Source organism: Tachypleus tridentatus, chromosome 8, assembly GCF_004210375.1.
Source record: "Tachypleus tridentatus isolate NWPU-2018 chromosome 8, ASM421037v1, whole genome shotgun sequence".
Taxonomy (NCBI): domain Eukaryota; kingdom Metazoa; phylum Arthropoda; class Merostomata; order Xiphosura; family Limulidae; genus Tachypleus; species Tachypleus tridentatus.
Genome location: NC_134832.1, coordinates 4,821,547 through 4,845,306, shown reverse-complemented (window position 1 = coordinate 4,845,306; position 23,760 = coordinate 4,821,547). Strand labels below are relative to the sequence as shown.

General features: G+C 34.3%; 1 protein-coding gene across 1 annotated transcript in view; it reads right to left on the bottom strand.

The window, feature by feature from the left end:
* The window catches only part of LOC143258440 (sodium- and chloride-dependent GABA transporter 1-like), a 56,713-nt gene extending 39,932 nt beyond the window's left edge, over positions 1 to 16,781 (bottom strand). The window contains exons 1-2 of the mRNA XM_076517379.1: positions 16,287 to 16,781; positions 12,854 to 13,118 (exon numbers count right to left, since the gene is read on the bottom strand). Coding sequence (XP_076373494.1) covers positions 12,854 to 13,118 — 265 coding nt within the window. The 5' untranslated portion in view covers positions 16,287 to 16,781. The remainder of the gene's footprint in view (positions 1 to 12,853; positions 13,119 to 16,286) is intronic.
* Positions 16,782 to 23,760: the final 6,979 nt, after the last annotated feature.

Sequence of the window (23,760 nt, the reverse complement as noted above, 5' to 3'; positions counted from 1 at the left end):
ATTAGCGTTGTCAAAATCTCCCACTGAAATCTCCTGTTTTACATTTGGTAAAAACATGGCAAAGGATAAAAGGTTGACAGAGTTTGAACGTGGCAGAATTGTCTAGATGCAAAAGCATGGTGAGATTGGGCGTAGTAAAACTGCTGTTGCAAATTTCTTAAAAGACCCTGAGGGATACGGAACGAGAATTTCAAGCGGTCGGCCCAAGAAAATTTCGCTGGCGTTGAGCAGGAGGATTCGAAGGGTTGTCCGGCAAGACACCAGCCGATCGTTGAATCAGATTAAGGCCTTTACGGACGCAGAATGCAGCTCGAGAACAGTAAGACGGCATCTACGAGAGAAAGGCTTTAAAAACCGTAAACGTCTTCAAATGCCACGCCTCCTTACCTACCACGAAACAGTCCGATTAAGCTTTGTTGAGAAGCATCAAACATGGGACGTGGAAAAATGGACGAAGATTTTGTTCTCTGATGAGAAAAATTTAACCTGGATGGTCCAGATGCCTTCTAACGTTAGTGGCACAATAAGGATATCCCAGTGGAGACATTTTCTACACGACACAGTGGAAGAGGTTCCATCAAGATCTGGTGTGATTTCTCCTTCCATGGAACAATGGAGCATTAATTTATACAGGGGCGTCAAACAGCAGCTAGCTACATTGGCATGTTGAAGAGAGCATCCTTATTGACTGAAGGCCCTCGCTTGTTTGGAAATGACTGGATCTTTCAGCAGGACAACGCTGCAATCCACAATGCCCGCAGGACAAAGGACTTTTTCATGGCGAATAACGTGATTCTTTTGGCTCATCCAGCGTGTTCACTCGAACTGAACCCATTTGAAAATGTTTCGGGGTGGACAGAAAGGGAAGTCTATAGAAATGAACGTCAATTTCAAACAGTGCATAATCTTCGTGAAGCCATCTTCACCACTTGGAATAACATTCCAGTCAGCCTTCTACAAACGCTTATATCGACCTTGCCAAAGAAAATGTTTGCAGTTATTCGAAATGACGGCGCCCCCAGCTAGTGCAGCGGTATGTCTGCGGAGTTACAACGCTAAAATCAGGGGTTCGATTCCCCTCGGTGAGCTGAGAAGATAGCCCGATGTGGCTTTGCTATAAGAAAAACCTATACACGCAATGACGACCGTGCAACTCACTACTGAGATCTCTTGTTGGGCATTTCCTACCCTGTTTAGGACTTCTTTTTGGTGTGGTCTTAAACTTTTGACCAGCTAGTATTTAGGCTAATTTCATAGTGTTCACATTTTCCCTATTAAATGCTAAAAAGTTTTCTATTTTTATTTTCCCTTTTCGTATTTTCATCTTTCGAAGCTCTACTCAAATAAGTGGTTGAGTCTAACAAAGCAAAATGCATATTTTTTCTTTATGTTCATTGGCGTTAAGATTTTAACCAGCAGTGTATAACCTTGTTTCCTCTTCCTTCACGCAAAATTTCTACCACTTCAACCTTTTATCTTTTTTATTTTCATATATTATAAATTTAGAACTCTAAAGGATATTTATGTTTATAACTCGGAGTATTTCTGTTCACCTATTTTCGATCTTTTTGGAGTTTCTTACTTACTGTTACCTACTTTTAAAGGGTTTTGGAATGGCCAAGTGGTTAAGACACTCGTAATCTGAGGGTCACAGGTTCGAATTCTCGTCACACCAAACATGCTCGTCCTTTCAGCTGTGAGGGCTTTATAATGTTACGGTCAATTCCACTATTTGTTGGTAAACGAGTAGCTCAAGAGTTGGCAGTGGGTGGTGATGACTAGCTGGTCCTACACTGCTAAATTAGAGACGACTAGCGCAAATAGCCCTCGAGTATCTTTGCGCGAATTTCAAAACAAACCAAACCAGTTTATACAGTATACTGCTAATCATTTGAAAGGATATCTAATATTTGTACGCTAAACTTTCCCTTTTACGTACATCATTTTTTGACTTTCTATAAAAATTTAAAATTAAATAATAAACTTTTTTCTGTGTGTTCTTTATATGAGCATAAGAATATAAACAATGTTTGCGCTTTTAATTCAAATCAAAGTAGAAAAAATTGTCATATCTAACAGACACATTTTGTTTCCTAATGTCATAAATGGAAACTATAGCCTAGCTCTAGCATAACTGAAATAGTCATTTTAATGTATTCCCCCATTTATGTTGAGAGTTCATCTTTTACATAAACAAAAACATTTGTGTTGAATAAAACAAAGAAAAATCATAAAAGAAAATTTCAATTTTTCTTTCTTGTGTTATTTTGAGATCATTGATTTTCCTATCACCTTAAAGTAAAATTTTATCGTCTCTTCCTTGGATTTTCTCGAGACATTTCTACTAGAGATTGCATCCGAAAAAAGCAAAGAAAGGTAGCGCTTATCCGAATGGCGAATGCCGACACGAATTACATTCTGGTCTGCTGCAGAGAAGGCAAATCAATACGAGCACAGAACTTACTGTACTGCAATTTAGTACGAACGCACAGCTAACTTTATGCACGATTTACACAGATAATGAGAGAGACTTTTTTCTATAAACAATATCTATAACTTACGACCTCACTTTATTCAGGGAATTAGCTATCTGTAAGGGTTAGAAAGTTAATTATGCTTCATAATATCCATATAACTCATTAGTCGATATTTTTGCAACGACACAGATCTCTTTTTGAAGTATCTCGAGAAGTTATGCAAGGAGAATTAATAACTTTAAAGTAAATGCTTCTTTCATTGGCATTAGTTTTCGAGTATATCTAACTTTTATTATACAATTTGTACATAATTTGTTTCTATTGTTGATAAAATTATTTTGATTAATTTTGGTCGTGTTTTTTTTTTCTTTAAATCATTGTTAGTTGTTAATCATGCTCAACAAACCAATACTATTTCGTACGTATGATATGTAACTCTTCTGCATAAGTATGGAACCAAAAGACAGCGACGACCTCTACAGATGCAAAGTATGGAATGATGGATAAGCATTATTTTTGCCCCATATCAATAACGATCAAACAAACAAGTTATTAACTCCTGATTAGAGTTAGCTCAAGAGAAATACCTGGTAGGAAAGAGGTCTCAATTGTTTTGGAATATTTAAAGTATAAAACCTATCAAGTATTATTGTAAGTTAGCGATGTATTTCTATAAACTCTCGAGTATTACAATAAGATAGCAATATATTTCTATAAACTCTCGAGTGCCACTGTAAGTTAACGGTATATTTCTATTTCCTTGTGGGATTGATAGAAATATGTGTGATTTAATTAATTTCTCCCCAAACTCATTCAATATTTAATCAACGTAAACAATAAAATAATTTACGGAATTCTCATGTTGCTGTAATAATGAACGTTACAGTTATCGTCTGAGCGTACAGCGTCTAAATAACGTCGCGTCGCTAGTGCGTTAAATCAAACAGATGAAGATCGCCATTTGAAGAATGAACGTAGGGACGTACAGAGACAGTCCAAGCTTTTCTCGAACAATTTAACACTAGACTCGCGATAAATACTTAAAAACTCATAATCCTAAAAGCCGTAATCGATATTGCTAAATTAGAGATCCATGCGGAATTAAATGTTTAAAATACTATACACTATTTAGGTGTACGTGTAATAACACAATCTTTTTTTTTCGCCTGTATTGAGCATTCTAAACCAATGTTTGCGTCTACAAATATATACTAGCCCACTGAGAGAACAGGGATATTGAAGTACTTGAAGGGGGAACCACGTACACGGAGATAATGTTGTATTGTTAATTAAGAAAAGGCCAGATGGGTTAAGGCGTGCGACTCGTAATCCAAGGGTCGCGGGTTCGCATCCCCGTCGCGCAAAACATGCTCGCCCTTTCAGCTGTTATAATGTGACGGTCAATCCCACTATTCGTTGGTAAAAAGAGCAGTCTAAGAGTTGGCGGTGGGTGGTGATAACTAGCCATCTTCCCTCTAGTCTTACACTGCTAAATTAGGGACGGCTAGCGCAGATGGCCCTCGAGTAGCTTTGCGCGAAATTAAAAAACAAACAAAAACAGTTTATTACCTTAACATTAAGGTCTGCTACCGCAGATAGCTCTCAAGGTTGAAAGGGCGAATATGTTTGGTGTGACGAGGATTCGAACCCGTGACCTTCAGATTACGAGTCGAACGCCTTAACCTACCTGGCCATGCCGGGCCTTTAAAGTAATAAAGTAGATGGAAAACAGATAACCAACACCATCCACCACAAGCTTTTAAGCTAGTCTATGCCAATGAATGGTGGGATTGGCAATCACGTTATACAGGGCGAGCATGTTCAGTGGCAGGATTTGATCCCACGATCCACAGACAACATAGTAGAACAAAATATAACCTCCAAGCCTTGCAAGATTCTTTTTAACATAAATGATTGTTATCTTATTATTTCTCAATAATTAAAATGTATTTTACACAAGTAAACCCAAAATTTCTTGGTTCACGCCTCATTGCCGACAAAAAAATTACATTCTGAGCAGTGGGTGCGTTATGAGTCTTTCACGAGCACTAATAGCCTAAGAACTGGAAGCGGGTGATGCTTGTTAGCTTTCTTCCCTGTAGTCTATAACTTCAAACTTAGAGTAGGCCAGACAAATAACTCTGGAGTATCTTTGAGCGAATTTCGGCAAACAAACAATAAACTTCTGTGTTAGTTAGTTTGTTTGTTTGGAATTAGTAGAAAGATACATAATAGGCTATCTGTGCTCTGCCCATCACAAGTATTAAAATCCTGTTTATAGCAGTATGAGTCCGCAGACACTGCCACTTGATGGCGTTCTGTGTTAAGCTGCATGTCTGAGTTTTATCCCCTTCTTATCATGATCATAATTAAACATGTCTGATTAGTTTCATCATTACCTACACATAGACGAGTAAACATAGACCCTGCTCCAAGTATAGAGTGTTATTAACAAAGGTTTTTAAAAATGAACAATTATTAGCGAAGTATCACCACATTCATTGCATGCTCAAAAATATACAGTCATGAGAAAAAGTTAGGACACCTTATAAAAGCCTGTGTATTTGTGTAACATTTTTGGATATATAAATATTTAATCTCAATTTCAACAATACTGAGAGATTATAGGAATATAACTAAACAATTAAAACTGAAGAAAATACTTTTCAAGATCTTCTGTAAATGTAATTCTACAAAAATGCATATTTTAACTGAGGAAAAAGTTAGACACCCTACCCCTTAATAGCTAGTGTTACCCCTTTGGCTGAAATAACTGCAGTGACACGCTTCTTGTAGCCATCTACCAGTCTCTGACATCGGTCTGAAGAAAGTTTGCCCCACTCCTCAATGCAGAATTCTTTCAGCTGTAAAATGTTTGAGGGGTTTCTTGCATGTACAGCCCGTTTCAAGTCACCCCACAGCATCTCAATGGGATTAAGATCTGGGCTTTGACTCGGCCATTCCAGGACTCTCCATTTCTTAGTTTTCAGCCAGTCCTTGGTAGATTTACTGGTATATTTTGGGTCATTGTCGTGTTGCAGAGTTTAGTTCCGCTTCAGCTTTAATTTTCTTACAGATGGTCTCACATGATCTTCAAGCACCCTCTGATACACAGTAGAATTTATGGTGGATTCTATGATTGTGAGCTGTCCAGGTCCTGCTGCAGCAAAACAGCCCCAAACCATGACGCTTCCACCTCCATGCTTCACAGTTGGCATGAGGTTCTTTTCCTGGAATGCTGTATTTGGTTTACGCTAAACATGTCCTCTGTTCTGGCGTCCAAATAATTCAATTTTGAACTCATCTGTTCAAAGAACATTATTCCAGAAGTCCTGGTCTTTGTCTACATTCTTTCTGACAAACTTCAGTCCGGCCTTGATGTTTCTCTTAGAGAGCAAAGGTTTCCTCCTTGCACACCTCCCATGCAAGTTAAACTTGTGTAGTCTCTTTCTGATTGTAGAGGCATACACTTTCACATCAACAGTAGCCAGAGCCTACTGTAGGTCCCGTGATGACATGTTAGGGTGTTTGGAGACCTCTTGTACCATCTTGCGGTCTGCTCTCGGGGTGAACTTGCTTGGACGATCAGACCTGGGCATGTTGGCAGTTGTTTTGAAAGCCCTCCACTTGTTGACTATTTTAAGGATAGTGGAATGGCTGATTTCAAAATCTTTTGGGATTTTTTTTAATCCCTTACCAGACTCATAAGCTGCTACAATTTTCTTTCGGAAAGCCTCAGACAGCTCTTTTGCTCTCACCATGGTGCTCACTCTCACTTCAACAGTCAGGAGCACACTAAACTAAATGTCTGAGGTTTAAATAGAGCAAGCCTCATTCAAAATGCTGAGTAACGATCTTCTAATCATGTGCACCTGGTGTGATACACCTGTGTGTGAGTTGAGCCATTTTAAGTGGAAATAAATGTGGGGGGTGTCCTAACTTTTTTCCTCAGTTAGAATATGGATTTTTGTAGAATTACATTTACAGAAGATCTTGAAAAGTCTTTTCTTCAGTTTTATTTGTTTAGTTACATTCCTATAATCTCTCGGTATTGTTAAAATTGAGATTAAATACCTATGTATCGAAAAATGTTACAAAAATACACAGGCTTTCATAGGGTGTCCTAACTTTTCACATGACTGTATATATATATATAAATTACCTCGTGTTTTTCACATTTCTCGGGATTAATCTCGAATCTGCAAACTTACATGAAAATCAAATCGATTTTACTCAACATCATAATCAGTAGTGTGACACAAATTTGTGGTACATGTGCATTTTAATTATTTGTTAATCAAGGCCCTGAAGGTATTTGTATGAGGGGCATACTGACATTCGATTTATATTTAGATATGAGAGATAGGAATAAAGGGCGACATTTCGTGAACAACAGCAGAGAAATTTATGCTTATTGTAAACAATAGCCTACAAATGTTCCATTTTGTGTTAGTAGTTGTGGATAGTAATTTTAAAGCGGTTATATATCTTACTAATTATATTACCCATCAATCAATAAACATCTCGGAAAATATTACCTTTATGTTTTATTAATAATTAGGACTGATATTTAAACAGTTTACTTGAAAAGAAAAAAGTGTTTGAAAATCAAAAGCTTGATAAACAGTCGAGCTGTGTCCATGTAAGTTTAAAAATACAGCTCAGACATGTATATTGAAACTTCTTCTGAATAACCTAAACTCTCACATATAATCTGCAAGAAGTGAAAGGAGTTATCTTACATCTCTTCCTGTATGTTTTATCTAGATGGAGCCATCCTTTCCTGAAAGATTGAGATTTCATTTTGTCTTGCTTTCGCAGTTCTTCCCGATAAGTATTTACCACCTTTCTTTAAACGTTTCGGTTTGTTATATTTACTGTTGATACACAAACTGTTGATTATATTTCTTGTTGTTTTCTTTGGTCAAGTAGCTTGAGTGAGTAATCTCTTATTGACGTTATTATTGCTTATACAGATTGTTTAATGTGAGTATCGGATCTTAAAATGAATTAAAAACAGGTTTTCGTAATGACAAGAAATCCACTTGATTTTAAAATGTTCCTCAGGACGGCTAATACGAGTATTAAAACTTACTAATAAAGCAGAGGACAACGTTTCCATCTTCTCAGGTCATCTTCAGGTTAACAAAGAGAGAGTTTGCAGGTTTTGTTTATGTCAGTAATTAATATAACTCCTGAATCTTACGATGAATTATAAACCGGTTCTGTTTATATCAGTATACAATATTAATATCTAATCTTGAGATGAATTAAAAACTTTTTTTTGTACTTCCGTTCTCGTCACTTGTAAGTAAAGTATTGGGACCTGATGCGTATTATAAACCAGTTTGTTTATATCAGTACTTAATATAAGTAATGTAAAACATGGTTTATTATAGTTTGTTTATATCAGTATTTAATGTAAGAAATGTAAAACATGATGTATTATAGTTTGTTTATATCGGTATTTAATGTTTGTTTGTTTTTTTAATTTCGCGCAAAGCTACGCAAGGACTATCCGCGCTAGCAGTTCCTAATTTAGTGGTGTAAGACTAGAGAAAAGCAGCTAGTCAACTCTTGGGCTAATCTTTTATTAACGAATAGTGGGACTGACCGTCATTTTATAACGTTCCCACGGCTGGAAGCACGAGCGAGTTTGATGTGACGGGGATTCGAGTCCCCGACCCTCAGATTACGAGCTGAGCGCCTAACTACCTGGCCATGTCGGGCCTCAATATTTAATGTAAGTAATGAAGCCTACAGTTAATTATAAACCAGTTTGTTTATATCAGTACGTAATGTAAACAACAGAGCCTACGACTGGTTACAAGCTGTTTTAATTTTGTTTTTGTACTATACGTTAAACTTTATTCCAAGCTTACGAAATGCGTTAGTGACCAAGTTAGACGGGAAGTATTGGATTAACGAGACTTCGAAACACGAGGACTAATGTATTCTAATCAGTTGTAAAGGAAAATCAACCAACCAATGAAGAGCTTAAACAAAGTGGTTAAAACACAGCACTTGTGCTTGTTCGTAGAACAAACAAGTTTAGTGACTCCACCCTTTAGACGAAGTGCTATAAACCAGGAGGAAAGTTTTATTGTGAAACAATTTGTTCGCCCTCCCAGCCGTGGGGGCGTTATAATGTTACGGTCAATCCCACTATTCGTTAGTAAAAGAGTAGCCCAAGAGTTGGCGGTGGGTGGTGATGACTAGCTGCCTTCCCTCTAGTCTTACACTGCTAAATTAGGGACGGCTAGCACAGATAGCCCTCGAGTAGCTTTGTGCGAAATTCCAAAACAAACAAACAATTAAAATTGAATATCTAATAAGAATACTGCAACGTTGGTATTCTCTTCTAGTGGTTTGATCGATATGAAAAAAAAAAAGAAAAAGCCAGATCTATACCTGCCTTGTTAGTGGTTGTTTTCATCAGAGTAAAATAGTTTTAACGCACATGCATATATGTGTTATTTATGTGTAGTTCTTTAATTAAATCAGCATGGGTATATGGATACAACCTACTAAAGACCTACCTTTAGTTTACTTCTATTTAACTATTTATAAAAAATACGTGATTTCATTTGATTGAATAATTAATTTGGTTTCACATTCTTATATCGTTCAGAGCGAATACGTACGGAAACCACGCTGTTAAATGTGACTCCTATAAATCATTTATCAAACATTAAAAGCTTATATTGAATATCAATGTAACTCATTCAAACATAGTATTGCGCCCCGCTGGTACAGTCTACGGATTTACAATGCTAAAATCAGGGATTCTATTACCCTCGGTGGGCTCAGCAGATACCCCCGATGAGGCTTTGCTACAAGAAAACACACCTTCAAAAATAGTATCAAAATAATTAATACCAAGAAATAAAGGCAAAGAGTAAAAATTAGATCAGTTAACCTTCTATCACAAGACTAAACTTTCTGTGTTATTAGATCCTTGCTCTATACATAATTAGAGCCAGCCCTAGTCAAACTTGTATCCTATGGCGCCCCTGTAAAATTGACAAGAATTTCAACTTGAAATGTTGATTTTTGGTACCTATTGTACCAAATATACCAAAGATATAGAGCAGGTTATATACATAAAGTTGAAAACACAATTATACAGGGGCGTCAAACAGCAGCTAGCTACATTGGCATGTTGAAGAGAGCATCCTTATTGACTGAAGGCCCTCGCTTGTTTGGAAATGACTGGATCTTTCCAAAAACATTAATACAAGGTAGCTCAGTGATAGACCTGAAAGCCTACATCACAAAAATTTAGGGTTCATTCATAACTCATCAAGAAAAGTATACGAAATTTTAATAAAAAGAATTAAACGATTGTCACAGAGAAGAAGTGACGTAATCAAATTAATTTAGCTTTTAACTAAACGATTTTCAAAAATATATGTTATTATTTGTATATCTTAGTTATTTAGTTTTGTAGGTTTCCATTACAAAGAATTCATTTTCAAAAGAAACACTAAAGTTATCTTTACTTCTCAGTATTTTCTCAAACACCTTCAGTTATGTCATAAGATCGGTTTGCCATCAAGGAATTGTTTGATTGTAAATAAATTGCGCACTTCAAAAGTCAAATTAACATGGCAGACTAGTCTTTGTTAGGAAGTTCCGAGTAAGAACGTGTTGGGGTTGAGATAAATGATAAGGAAACAGACTTTGGTCAGTCCCTAAGGAATGAAAAGATCACTGTACCTATTAGTTAAAATATTACTGGAATAACAGCCACTTTTATAGATTCATACCATTTTAAAGCTACAAAATCCTGTATGGTTATGAGATTTTTCAATCCAATATAAGGAAAAGATATATTGTTTGGCGTGATTTGGAAAAATATTTATAAAAGACAAATGAAAAAAAACACAAAAGAGATGAACGAAAATATGCTTCTAGTAACAAACAGAACTAATTCTACACCTATATTTATTAATATAATAATAAACATAACTTAATTTTATATTTTACTTGCTTGGAGATCAATTGCTAATAGAAATAAGTTCAATCTTAATAATGTTGAAGGGAAAGTGAAGTTCGAGTACAGTACAATTTAAAACAAAGTCTTTTAAAACAATTGTAATACAATTATGCCCAGAGGTGGCGCTACAAGGAGCAATGGCGTGTTTACCTGTCCAATATTTTCTTGTTTCCTCGGCTTGCCCCCAAAAATGTAATCTTACTTAAAATCATACACAGAGCAAATGTAATGTGTATAACAAAAAAACATGTCCGCACGCGCACTAACGTTTTAGAGGATGTTTCCTTTTCTTATATGCTATAAGTCAACCAGAAATAGCTTACAATAATAGGTATTCCTTTTAACCCTGCTTTTTTACGCTAATTGTACTGCTGCACTAAATAATTATTTTTTAATTAAATAATACTCTAAAGAACGTTATTCATCAATTCACATTCAAACGGGCTTGTTATTCCCCACCTCCTCAAAAATACAGATATTCTAGAATGTTTACAAACATTTTAATGTTTTCCAGAGACAGCGAGTTCTTTGGGGCTTCAAAAATCAATACAACGCACTTTTTGAAACCCAACGTTGACTAAATGTAATTTAGCACGCTAAAGTTTGGAAGGAATAACGAGTTTCTTTAAAAATTACATATGTAAAATGTCTTGTTTTGCCCCCATAAATTTTGGTATGCTTCACTTGCTCGCACCTCCAAAATAATATTTTTTTTTTTTAGTGCTGGTGCCGCCACTGGTTATATCAGAAGAGACGTACAACTAAGTAGTGTCACAAGAGATTTACAACAAAACAATGTAACACGTCGACTCACGAGGGTCTTGCATAAAACAAAATTAAAATTTGCTACACTTTTACAGCGGACAGTATGAAACACGATGAAAAAACTATAATTATTCAATATTACCTATTTAATAAATACAACACTCTATTCTCTGTTTAACAACAAACAAAACAATTACAGTCTTAGATATCATCCAAATGCCCCTCAGTGGCACAGCGGCTACAAGAAACCAGGTTTCGATACACATGGTGAACAGAGGACAGACAGCCCCCTTGTGTAGCCTTGTGCTTAACTACAAACAAGCAAAACATGCAAACATCTTAAAATAAAACTGTTTGTTGGAGGTTCTTTTTTTTCTATAACCGATCGTAGGCATTTGTATGAAACTGGAAAACAAATAAATTGAAATATTTTAAACCTACGTCGTACATACGGGCTCTTCACAACACTAAAAAAGAAGACGATACCTCACGGCTCATGAACATTTGTTGTGAATTGAAAATGGCGTGTTCGAATAGCTTATCTAGCAGGAGACAATATATAGCGTCCTAATAGCTTTTAGCAGTATCAACATTAAATTAAGTCAGCAAATATCACACATTCCGCTCATGGCACATTAGGAAGTACCGAAGCCTGCAAAACATTTCCACACACATTTGGCAAAGTGACTGCGCGCGGGCTTAATGACAGTAATTCCCGAGAAATCGTAGTTGTTCATCATTATTCACATTAACTTAAGAGTGTCGGTTTGTAACAATCAATTTACAAAGGTAATATCTAAAACTGGTTGAATACATACAAAATATATTATCTTGATTTTCGACTTGCTCATGTGACGATTGCAGACACTGAGTATCAAAACGTAATATTTCTCATAAATAACATTTCAAATATGAACATAATTGTGTTTGTTTAATTTTCAACGAAAGAAAAAACATAAATGAGAGAATATATTTAATCTGTCTTACCTGCTTTCTGTGTAAAGAGTTCCAAAGAATTTTGAGTGAATTAGCTTTCTGATTGATTTAACGTATAATTGAAGCTTTAACGTTAGTTTGTGCAAGCCACGGGTAAAGTTTGTCTATATATGTTTTACAACATAGTTGGGCCCGGCATGGCTAGGTGGTTACGGGATTTTGCTTCATAATCGGATTCATCAGATTAAATATACTCGCCCTTTCAGCTGTGGGGTCGTTATAATGTAAAAGAGTAGCCCAAAGGTTAGCGGTGGATGAGAATGACTCTCTGCCTTCTCTCTAGTACAGGTAACCTTCCTGTAGCTTCGAGCGAAATTCAAAACAAACAAACAAAATTACTTTTTTATATGAATGATTTTTTTAGATACTAAAGGTATTGAAATAAAAAGTGATAAATAACTTTAATGAATTCAAATTGTGCCTAAACAGTCTGCAAAAATTAATTGCTTTATAAGGAAAGAAATATAAACTTTAAGAATACAAATTCATTTTTAAACGAGAAATAATTTAAAGTAAACCTTATTATGAAGATAAAATTTATAGTTAACCTAAAAAATATATTTCTACTAGTGTTTTGTCTGTTATAAAAATAGAATATAATAACTGATTTTATTACCTCCGCCATTTTTATAACATAAGTATGGAAATCTCCAAACGTTACCAAGCCCAATTGCATAGCCAACACAAGACATGACGAAGTCCAACTTGCCAACCCAGTTTCCTCTATCAGGAAGGTCATCCACTGGAGCTTTGGTCATCAAGATAGATTCTACATTCTCCGTGTCAGATCCCTGGCTGGTTACTTGTTGAGGAGACTGACCATTAAAGGAGCTTTTTGTTTCTGTTTTGAACTCGTCCTTGTTTTCGTCTGCCGTCATCATCTATTTATAAATATTTATCATTCATTAGTAGTTTAAATTAAAGTTCACTTATCTCAATGAGATACATAAAAAGTCAGTTTAATTTGCAGCGAAGTTGCACCTATATATTCAAGTTCAGTAAGTTTCTCCAACCAAAGAAAATGTTATCAAATAATTTTCGTTGCAAGTTTTGTTCTTTCAGACAAAGCTTCTACTTAGTCAATTTAATTACTGCTTTTAGTGACAAACTATTTTCTGATAGCTCTAGTATAAAACATGTTCAACATTTTATGACCAGTTTTATATAAGAATATTTAAAAAGAAGAATAGAGGTGCAAACGAGATTTACAGACCTACGAACAAGTTGTTCATTACTCACGCGTGAACTAGTTAACAGCTACGTGATATCCCTGCTATGAACAAAATGCGCGTAGTACATCTTTAAAAACCAATTGCTGTTTCCAACTGACTCCAAGCTACACATGCCAGATGAGGATAAGATAATAATTTCCATTTTATTTGTTATATGACATCACATTCTAACAACTAAACAATTTTAAAAATCAAATTTTTGCTCCAACTGTCTCTCAGTGGTTCAAATATAAATATTTAGAGCAGAAATTGAAGAAGATTTAAACAAAAATGGATAAGAAACTTTTTAAAGAGGATAACCATCTTAAACAACCAATGTATAAAAAATGTGAATGATTATCCCTTCCATTACAAGAAGAACCATTCAACTATTGTTGTTTTTACATGGTTACTAGACGATTATATCCAATCACAGAGCACCCATCGTAGCGTAAAGATATGAGAGAGGAAAACTCACGGATCTACTTTTGAACTAATTAATCAGAATGCTGCTAGTTTTTTTCTTTAAAAATTTTAGTTGCAAAATGTCCTAGGAAAATATAAAATTATAAGGAATTGGTAAAGTAAACAAAGGATACCTGAAAATAGCTGTTTTCAGGAAATTAGGAAACAACCATAGAAACAATAGAACAAAGGAAATCGCAAAATTTCAGTATGCATAATAAAATAAACAAATACAGAAAAAATAAATTATTGAAATTGTTTAAAAAATACTAGAGACATGACGAAATATTGAAAATCAAGACATAGAAGAAGCTACTATATCAGTGACTCTCTAACTGTGGTGCGTTCAGCACAGATGGTGCATGGAGCTAATGTGGAAAAGATTAATGAAAAACTTACAACATTTGTAATAAATACAAAGCAAGCTTCCCGCGTATCTGTATACACTAATCTTCCCACTTCTCCACTTCTAGGCTCGCCTTCTGTTCGCTTTAGGTCAGTAGGCTAAAACTCGCTGAAAATTAAAGTACTGACGTTTGCGGTAAGCATAGCACAGATAGTCCACTGTCTAACCTTATTTTAGCCGAAAACAAACAAAGTTTTCTTCCTTTCAAATCGACAAGAAGCGCTCCATGTGTTCTTTGTTTGAACCAGAGAAATTTATTATATCCTTTTCATTAATTGATATAGTTTAAAAATATTAATTTTTACTACTAGTTTTTGTATTTTTTTAAAATTATTCCTGAGTTTGTATTTTAAAAAACATTTAAACAAAAAGTAGCATGAAAGCCTGAAAAGTATGAAAAACAATTATCTAGATAATAGTTTTAAGTGTAGGGTTTTTAAAAAGAAAGTGAACATGTCACATCGAAATTCAAAACTCATGTACATTTGCTCTAAGAATTGTTAATCATTAATTTACTTAGTATGCAACTTTTAATATCCCATTAGAGTTTCTTGTAAATGTGAAATACCGTATTATGTTGAAACTCTTAACGATCATATTTATTTAACTATCTTTGCTTTTGTATCTCAAAACGGCTCTTATGGGAATTGATACTTTTATTGATAAAGAGAGAACAACGTTTCGATCTTCCTAGGTCTTCATATGGCCTAGTAAGGTCGAAACGTTGCTCTCTCCTTATCAATAAAAATGTTAATACCAATAACAGCCGTTCTGAGATACATTTTTATTTGAAGTGGATTTCTTGTCATCAAGAATATCTGTGTTTTTCATCAACAAACTACTATAGTGTTATATGCGTCTCATACCACACTGATAAGTTAACATCAATAAAGTAAACAATTTTCCCTCCCTTTATAGTTCTACAAAAGGTCAAATGAATTAATTTTCGTTGTCAAAGACATAAGGAAATTTCTCACTATTGCAGTGAAAACAACCTTTTAGCTCAGAGCGATTAATACCTATAAGATAATCTTCTTCACTTAGCCCATGAGCTATGTTCTCAATGGGACTTACTTAGACATTAAGAGTAGCGACATTGGCCGTCTGAAACAAAATATAAAAATTAGGATTAAATAGAAATTATATAAGATATCAAAGTATAAAATCTGTAAGTTTCCAAATCATCAAATTTACTAGTGCTTAAAAGGTAAATTTACGAACTTACAATGCTAAAGTCTGAGATTCGATTTCTCATGGTGAACGTAGTGCATATAGCCTATTATATAACCTTGCACTAAAACAAAAAACAAAACTATAAAAAGTTAGCTGTAACATGAAACCTATTTTTTCATAATAAATAACAATTCATGACCAACGGAAAACTATAACTCACCTCTACTGAATAACAATGGATAACAAGATTAACTGGAAACTACAGCTCACCTTTATTGGATAACAAGACCAAAGGACAATTATAACTCATTTCTACTGAATAAAAAAGGATAACAAGACCAACTAGAAACTATAGTTTACATTTGTTGGATAACAAGACCAACTGGAAACTGTAGTTCACATTTGTTGGATAACAAGACCAAAGGGAAACTATAACTCACCTCTATTGAATAACAATGGAGAGCAAGACCAAAAAAATTACAACTAACCTCTATAAAATACAAGACTAACTAGAAATTATAACTCACCTCATTCAACACTAGAAATGTTATTATAAGTAATTTTATATGCATTGGGGTGTAGGAGAAAACTTGGTGTGGATTCCAGTAAACCACACATATTTCAGTTTTTTTCAAACTAAAGGAGTTTTTATTTATTGTGGTGACCTTGTTGAAAACCTAAAAACAACGTAATAAGCCCGTCTCATTGAGGATTAACAGACTTAATAACTATAATCGCAAATATTTATGACTCAGAGAGCTTTAAAAAGTGAGTATACAAAAATTCATACACACCTTGAAATTGACACGTCTCCAAACGCAGTTTGCTACCAGGTAGTTGTTTTAATCGCTATGTTTTCAAAACTCTTCAGAAATAATTAATAGATCACTTCTTAGGTTTTGTTGTTTGCCTTTTTGCTCTAGGTACTTACTTAGCTATTAAACTCGAAACTGTTAAAAGAATGCTAAGTTTTGTTTATCGTCTTTTATATACAAAAATTCACTCAACATAAGCTTCGTGAATCTTTTATGTTCACAAGGAAACGATAGGGGAAAAAAACGATCAGGTGGAAGGTATGTTTCTAAGAACGACCCCCACTTTTGAAGACATAAAAACGTTTTGATAATTCTCCTCTTCCTTCTGAGATCCTCTCTCCATCTAATGCGCTACCTTACTAGATGCATGGCTGTGAAAGCATCCGAGGTAATCTTCCCGAGCGCGGCCACGAATTACATACCGCGCAATTGTTGCAGCTCGCGCCTGTGGTGAGTGAAACCCAGACATCGATCTGTAGGAGGAGGACGGTGCTACCCTGACAACATTTACAACTTATAAAAAAATATTTTTTTACATGACGATGCCCAAAGGAGTATCAGTCTTATGAAGCATGTTGGGGAAAGTAACAAGATATTCCCTCCAAGAAACTTATTTCTTCTTACTTTCTCTACCGCGATGCTGATCACGTGGTTTCAGTCGTTATCGTAAACATTGCGCCTTAATCAATGGAACTGACTCGTTCTTTCAGTATATCAAACTTGGACTTAGAAAAGAAATGTCGCACTCTTTGATGCAATGTATACAAATACATCAATGGAAGAAGGTAAAACCAGTATCTTTCAGAAGACTGAAGTAATTAAACAAACACAAAACAAGTTCACGTTGATTCTCAATTGTTATTCATTACGCTGGGTAAAGAACAAATAGTTTAATGTTCTAAACCTTATAATAGAATCAATAATAAGCTGTTTTCTGTTTTTTGTAAAATATATTTTCAGGCTCTCAATTACACAGCGATAATTCTGTAGGCTTATAACGTTAAAAACTAGGTTTCGATACTCCTAGTGGGCACAGCACAGTCAACCCATTGTGTAGCTTTGCGCTCAACAAAAAAAAACTAACTTATTGTTAACTAAAGATATTGTACATATTTGAGAGTAACTGGGACGAGTTTATTCTTCAGGCAAAAGAAAAGTTATTCATTTCTTTCTCAAACAGTGAGAAACGTATTAGGAAGGTTGTTTTGAAATCAGAGCATCGCGCAACACTCCAGATTATAGAAAACATTTGTTGGCTGCGCGCACTACGCGGACTCTAACTGAAGCATTTTATAGGAAAGTTTTACAAGTTAAACACTAAGCGGGCCCGGCATGGCCTGGTGGTTAGGGCGGTATACTCGTAATCTGAGAATTGCGGGTTCGAATCACCCTCACACCAAAATATGCTCGCCCTTTCGGCTGTGCTGACGTTAAAATGTGACATACAATCCCACTATTCATTGGTAAAAGACTAGCCCAAACGTTGACGGTGGATGGTGATGAGTAGCTGCTTTCCTTCTAGTCTTACACTGTTAAATTAGATAGGGCTATCGCAGATAACCCTTATGTAGCTTTAAGCGATATTCAAAACCAAAACAAAAATCATAAATACTGCTCATGGCCGAGTACTTGGCGGACTGGAATTTAAATCTGAGAGTATACGGGTTGAGCCAATATGCACCTAACTGTAAACTCCCACCATTTTAAATCCATAATTTAAACATAAAATACTAAGCTTGATATTTATTTATAAACTAAGAAATTTTCATGAAAAGAATCCTAGTGCATTTTTAAGTTTCAAAAAATGTTTCAATGTGTGTGATGCTTAAGTGGAAGATTTCATACAAAATATCATAGAACTTTGGTGATTTTTGTTCATTTGATGAAGTATTAATGAAAGATAGTTCATTTTACAGTACAGCTTCAAAATCCACGTGAGGAAATATAACTGTTTTGAAATAGTTGAAAATTCATAACGAAAGTTTCTTTTACGATTGTGATTGTCAACTAATCTTCGGTACTGTGGTGGTTTTTCTACAAGACCAATAAAGTGATAAAACAAGTCTGCACAGCATGTATCACACTCCAGGTTAACCTTACTTTCAATTATTGCGTTACTGACCACATGACGATCACCTAGGAATAGAGCAGTGTCAAAGTTTTATTGAAATATTACTTATCAAATAGAGCTTTGAATTTTATTCTTATTTAATACCTTACAATGATAAAGAAAGATGGCTGCAAAGTTTTACGAGTTTTATTTATATGGTATGAGTTAAACTTGAAGTGAATAACCTATAGAAAATAGTAAGTTTTGCTTTATTAAGTATTAATAAAATAATGGGTTAAAGAATAATGTGACGACCTCTAAGACAGTGAAACCTCTTTTTTCCTAACCATTGATGACGAGTTGAGACAATGAAGAAATCATTTTTCACGCATAGCATAAGTGTATTGGTGTGACCGCGTGATCATCTTTGACACAAGTACGAGAACGCATGGGTTTATGGGTCAGTTTTAATGTTTTGTGAACTTTTACTAGAACCTTTATGGATAAACAGTAAGTCATTTATTTAATATTGTCAGTTGAAGCAAAAATGAATTACTAGACAAATGACATGAAGGTGAAAGTGGATGGCTTTGTGTAAATAATATGGCGATTGGTGTTTCCCAATATATTTTAGACAAGAAGCATTTTCTGTGTGTAATTGTTATAATATTGATTGTCAGTTGAAATGTTTACACAAACAAACCCTTTGTCCTGTATTTGTCCTGCCTTTGAAAAGTGCCATAAAATGAATTTATCACTGTTGTTAGATAAATCAAAACTGTCAATAGTCAATTACCTCAACATACGATGTTTTAAATCTTCCTCTAATGTTTCTATACATAAGATAATTAAAATAATAATGAAACCTAACATATTGAAATAAAATCGATCTTTCATTTAGTTTAATAGAAGTTTTCCGTAAATATTAAATATATTGTAAATGGTTTGGTGTGTTTCGAATTTTGCGCAAACCTACACGAGGGCTATCTGTGCTAGCCGTTCCTAATTTAGCAGGGTAAGACTAGAGGGAAAGCAAATAGTCATCACCACCCACTGCCAACTCTTGGGCTACTCTTTTACCAAAGAATAGTGGAATTAACCGTTACATTATAACACCCTCACGGCTGAAAGGGCGAGAATGTTTGGTGTGATGGGGATTCAAACCCGCGACCTTCAGATTACGAGTCGATTACGAGCCATGCCGAGCTATATTGTAAACATCTAGATAGCAACAGTGTGTTATAACTAACTTTTATTTTAATAAACATTTCCGCAAATATAGTGTAAGTATCACAGGCTTAAGTAATAATCTATACTGAGTAATAAAATAACCATTTAAACGTTATGCAAAGAACTATGCTTACTTTTAAATTAATAAATTATTAAAAATTAATTATTTTGTCCAGAATTTTTAATTATGTTCAAGTTACTGAAAATCTTTAATCACTTGATTGAATAAGACATAGATAGACCTTTTAGGACAGGAAATGTAATTAACTGAAAAATTAGTGCTGGCAATATTTAACTACTTTAATGAGTAAATTTGAATTAAGATATTGTCATTTTAGGATCATTTAAATGGTAAGGAAGTGTAATTAATTTAACGATAAGCATCCTTTTATGATAAATTAATTATAATTGATTTAATTAATTCACTATAAATTATTTAATTAATTACTGTTAAGCATACCTTTAAAGACTAATTTATTATAAATGAATTAATTAACTATCGAATCATTGATTAATTACGTTCATGATAAGTTATTGCATCACGGTTGCTTACTTGAAACACGTACTGTTACGTAATCATCGATCATTGCCACCTCTCATAACGGCCTAACAGTGCGCTTTCTGATGACAAAAATGGATAAAATGAAATCATGATTGCCTACCGATGCGCTTCCTGGTGGCTACTTTTGCAACTTAGATGTATTCGTATTTTATTATGAGGCGTAACTGAGTGATAAAAGTGGGTGTATTATCTCGTCATTTTTGATGACATTACCTCTCCTCTATTCCCTTTATCAGTGCGTCCAGAGTACTAGGTATACTACCAACGGGGGAAAACTAATAAATATATGTAACTGCGTCAACCGTATAAAACATTGATATTGAAATTTTATATCGGCCCAAACATAAAAGCATAATAAACGCATTATTTTTAAAATAATTAAGCAATTTCGCATTTCTCTCTTTATTACATTTTGCATTAAATATAGCAGTTTTCAGTTGAAAGACATTATGACATAATACGAGTTAATATTGTAGTTCAGTCGTTTATTCAAGAACAGTGTTTCCCAACCTCTTGTAGTCTGAGGCTCTCTTGATGTGAATTTTAAAAAACTGAGCCCCCCTCTCAACCTACAACTTTCATGGTTTCTCAAAACTAGACGTGGTAAAAAATACATCTCCTTTTGACATACTGCATCATATAATTAATTCAGCGTAATTCTTACCGCTTTATTGTTTATATAGAATTAAAATTAAATCATCACCTTTGTTTTCAAATACATTTTTTGTCTTTCCACCCAGAAAGAACTTTACTGTTCCAAAAATTAAAAGAATGGTTATAGTATGTGGCAGTGTTATATGTTAAAAATTTATTTTAATAAATGCAGCACGGTGGCATGTCTACGGACTTATACTACTAGAAACCGGGTTTCGTTATCCATGGCGGGTAGAGCACAGATATCTCTTGTGTAGTGTTGTGCTTAATAATAAATAACCTAAGAAACAAACTGTAACAATATGTGAAATAAAGTGAAAACTATCAGATATCACCGATACACTGAAGTTATTTTTCAACATTATATTTTCTTTAAGATGTTTCTTTGTTTCCATATATTTTATGTTCTGCGGCAACATAGCAGTGGAATCCACTCCTATAAATTAGATTTAAGTACAATATCTGAACACTAACGTTTTAAAGATATAAGGAAGTTGTTCAATCAGAAAAGAAGAAAATCTCATAGAATGTCAAATAATAATAATTTAGAATTCTTTATGATGTGTTACTCTCTACAATTATCGAGCTAATCATGATAAACATAAATTTTCAAGCCAAAATTAGCAATTCACGTCATGTGTGTAAAGTTTTTAAACCAGTGCTCAGATTACATAAACAGGTTATAATTTTTTTTTTCGTGATATTCGTAATCCGCTTGATCTGTGTTTGTCTTGATGGTAAGGATGCTGGATTTTCAATATGATCCTAGGTTTGAATCCTCTTCTCGCCATTTAGCCGTAGAGGCATTATAAGATTTTGATGACTCCCACTAAAGTGTAGCTCCAAAAAACTGGTGATCAGTGGTATTGACTGGTAACTTTCTCATTATCCCCTCAAGATTAGGGACTGTAACAGAAATTTTGCATGAAATTCACAAACAACAACAAACATTAAAGCAAGTATTGCTTGATTATTAGCAAACCTGACTGTGAATTTGAGGGTCTATGGTTAGCATCTCGTTGCCTGAAAACAACAAACCAGTTTGTGGCCAAGGGCACATATAAGAGTAACCTTCCAATCATATTATTCGAGTACAGTATAGTTTGGCTGTGGGCGGTGTTGACTGACTAACAACTTTTTCTCTAAATTCTCTGTTCACAATTGTGTGATTTTATATAAATATTGAACAAATACAATATTTCTCTGCTCACTGCAACACTGTAACAAATTATTATTAATAAACAACTTTCAGCCGTAGGGGACGTTATAAAGTTACGGTCAATCCTACTATTCGTTGGTAAAAGAGTAGCCAAAAATGTCGCGGTGAGTAGTGGTGACTAGTTGCCTTGCATCTAGTTTACACTGCTAAATTAGGGACGGCTAGTGCCGATTGTCCTTGTGTAGCTTTATGTGAAATTCCAAACAAATAATTAGCCAATTTTCTTATTTTATTACAGGAATGGCGAGACCATTCAATTAGGGAGCTTAGCTACTTTTGTTGACGAATCAGATATAAGATGCAAACATTCAGGTCTTTAGTCTACACATTAGAGAAAAATAAGGGTATTTAGAGTACTAAGGAACAGAGGTTTATTAGAATATTTAAGGTTATGTTATTACTCAGAAGCTCAAATGTATATAGAGATTTTAACTTCGATTTACATAGATTTTCCTTAATGTTTAAGTGAAAACTCTTAAAGCTTTTGCATCGAACTTCACAAATCGGTCCATAAATTTAACCTTTAATTCTTAAATCCTCACAATAATCCGTAAATATTTTGTCTACTATAACAATTGTTTCTCAGCCTTTTTGTTACATTTTGGGCGAGCTCCAGTAAGTCTCTCGCACTTGCTTCAGTTTTGTTTACATTCTGTAAAAGCGAATACAGATATTTCAATGTTAAACGTGAAGCAGTGTATCGTAGCGGTTTGTCCAGATGTAGTATAGAGTTTTAAAATCGTGCGTAGTCACGTTAGAGCACATAGTTATTGAACCATATAGTAACTTTCTGTAACTTAAATTACGGTTGTTTTCCATTTCGTATTTTATTTTGTATTCTAGTTTAATTTGATTTGCGTGAAAAGATCACGTACCGAGAACATTTTTTTTATATTACAGCCTTTCTTGTAGCTCTTGCTACATTTTAGCTCAAAGCACACACAGGATCACTTATGTGGTTTTGTGTCAGTTTTGTTGTATTGTCCTTTATTATAAATGGTGAGTTTTGATTACGTATTTCTATCTGTGTATTGAATAAACACTTATCTCTTTACTCTTACTATCTATAGTTGCAACACGTTGTAAGTGGTCTAACACTTTGCTCTGTATTAATCCAAAGTAAACAATATATCCTATGGTTTTCTGTGAAAGGTTTGTTTAAATTAAAGTTGTTTAGCAAAGTACTTTAGCAATGTGAAAGTTCTTATTTGTTGTACGTGGATTTAGACTGGTAGTTATACGTCAAAATGTTCATCATTTGTCAGATTTGAAATAACAGAGTAATTTCTATGACATCTAGTATATTTCAATTGACTCACCTTCAGTAATTTATTAATGTAGGTGTAGAATTATGGTGTGTCATCACCTTGATTAATATGTAGTTTACTGAAAAAACATTCAAGGAAGCTACTATATCACTAACTTATAGAGATTAACCCCTATAGAGGCTTTACTCGGATTTGTTAAAAATATACTAAACTCGAAATTAAATACATCTGGAAAAGAGCAGGTAAACTTCAATTACTATAAATTCTGGAAACGGAAGAAAAATTACAATTTTTAGAGATAGCATATAGTCTAATAACTTCAAAACTTCTCAATTTCTGAATTCGTCACTTTCTAGTAGTTTTGCGCGAAAGTCAAAACAAACTGTAAATCGGTATGCTTTGTACTATAACGTACAAAAATGTAGACTATCGATAACTAAAAACAACTTAAAAGTCATTTAAAAATTTCT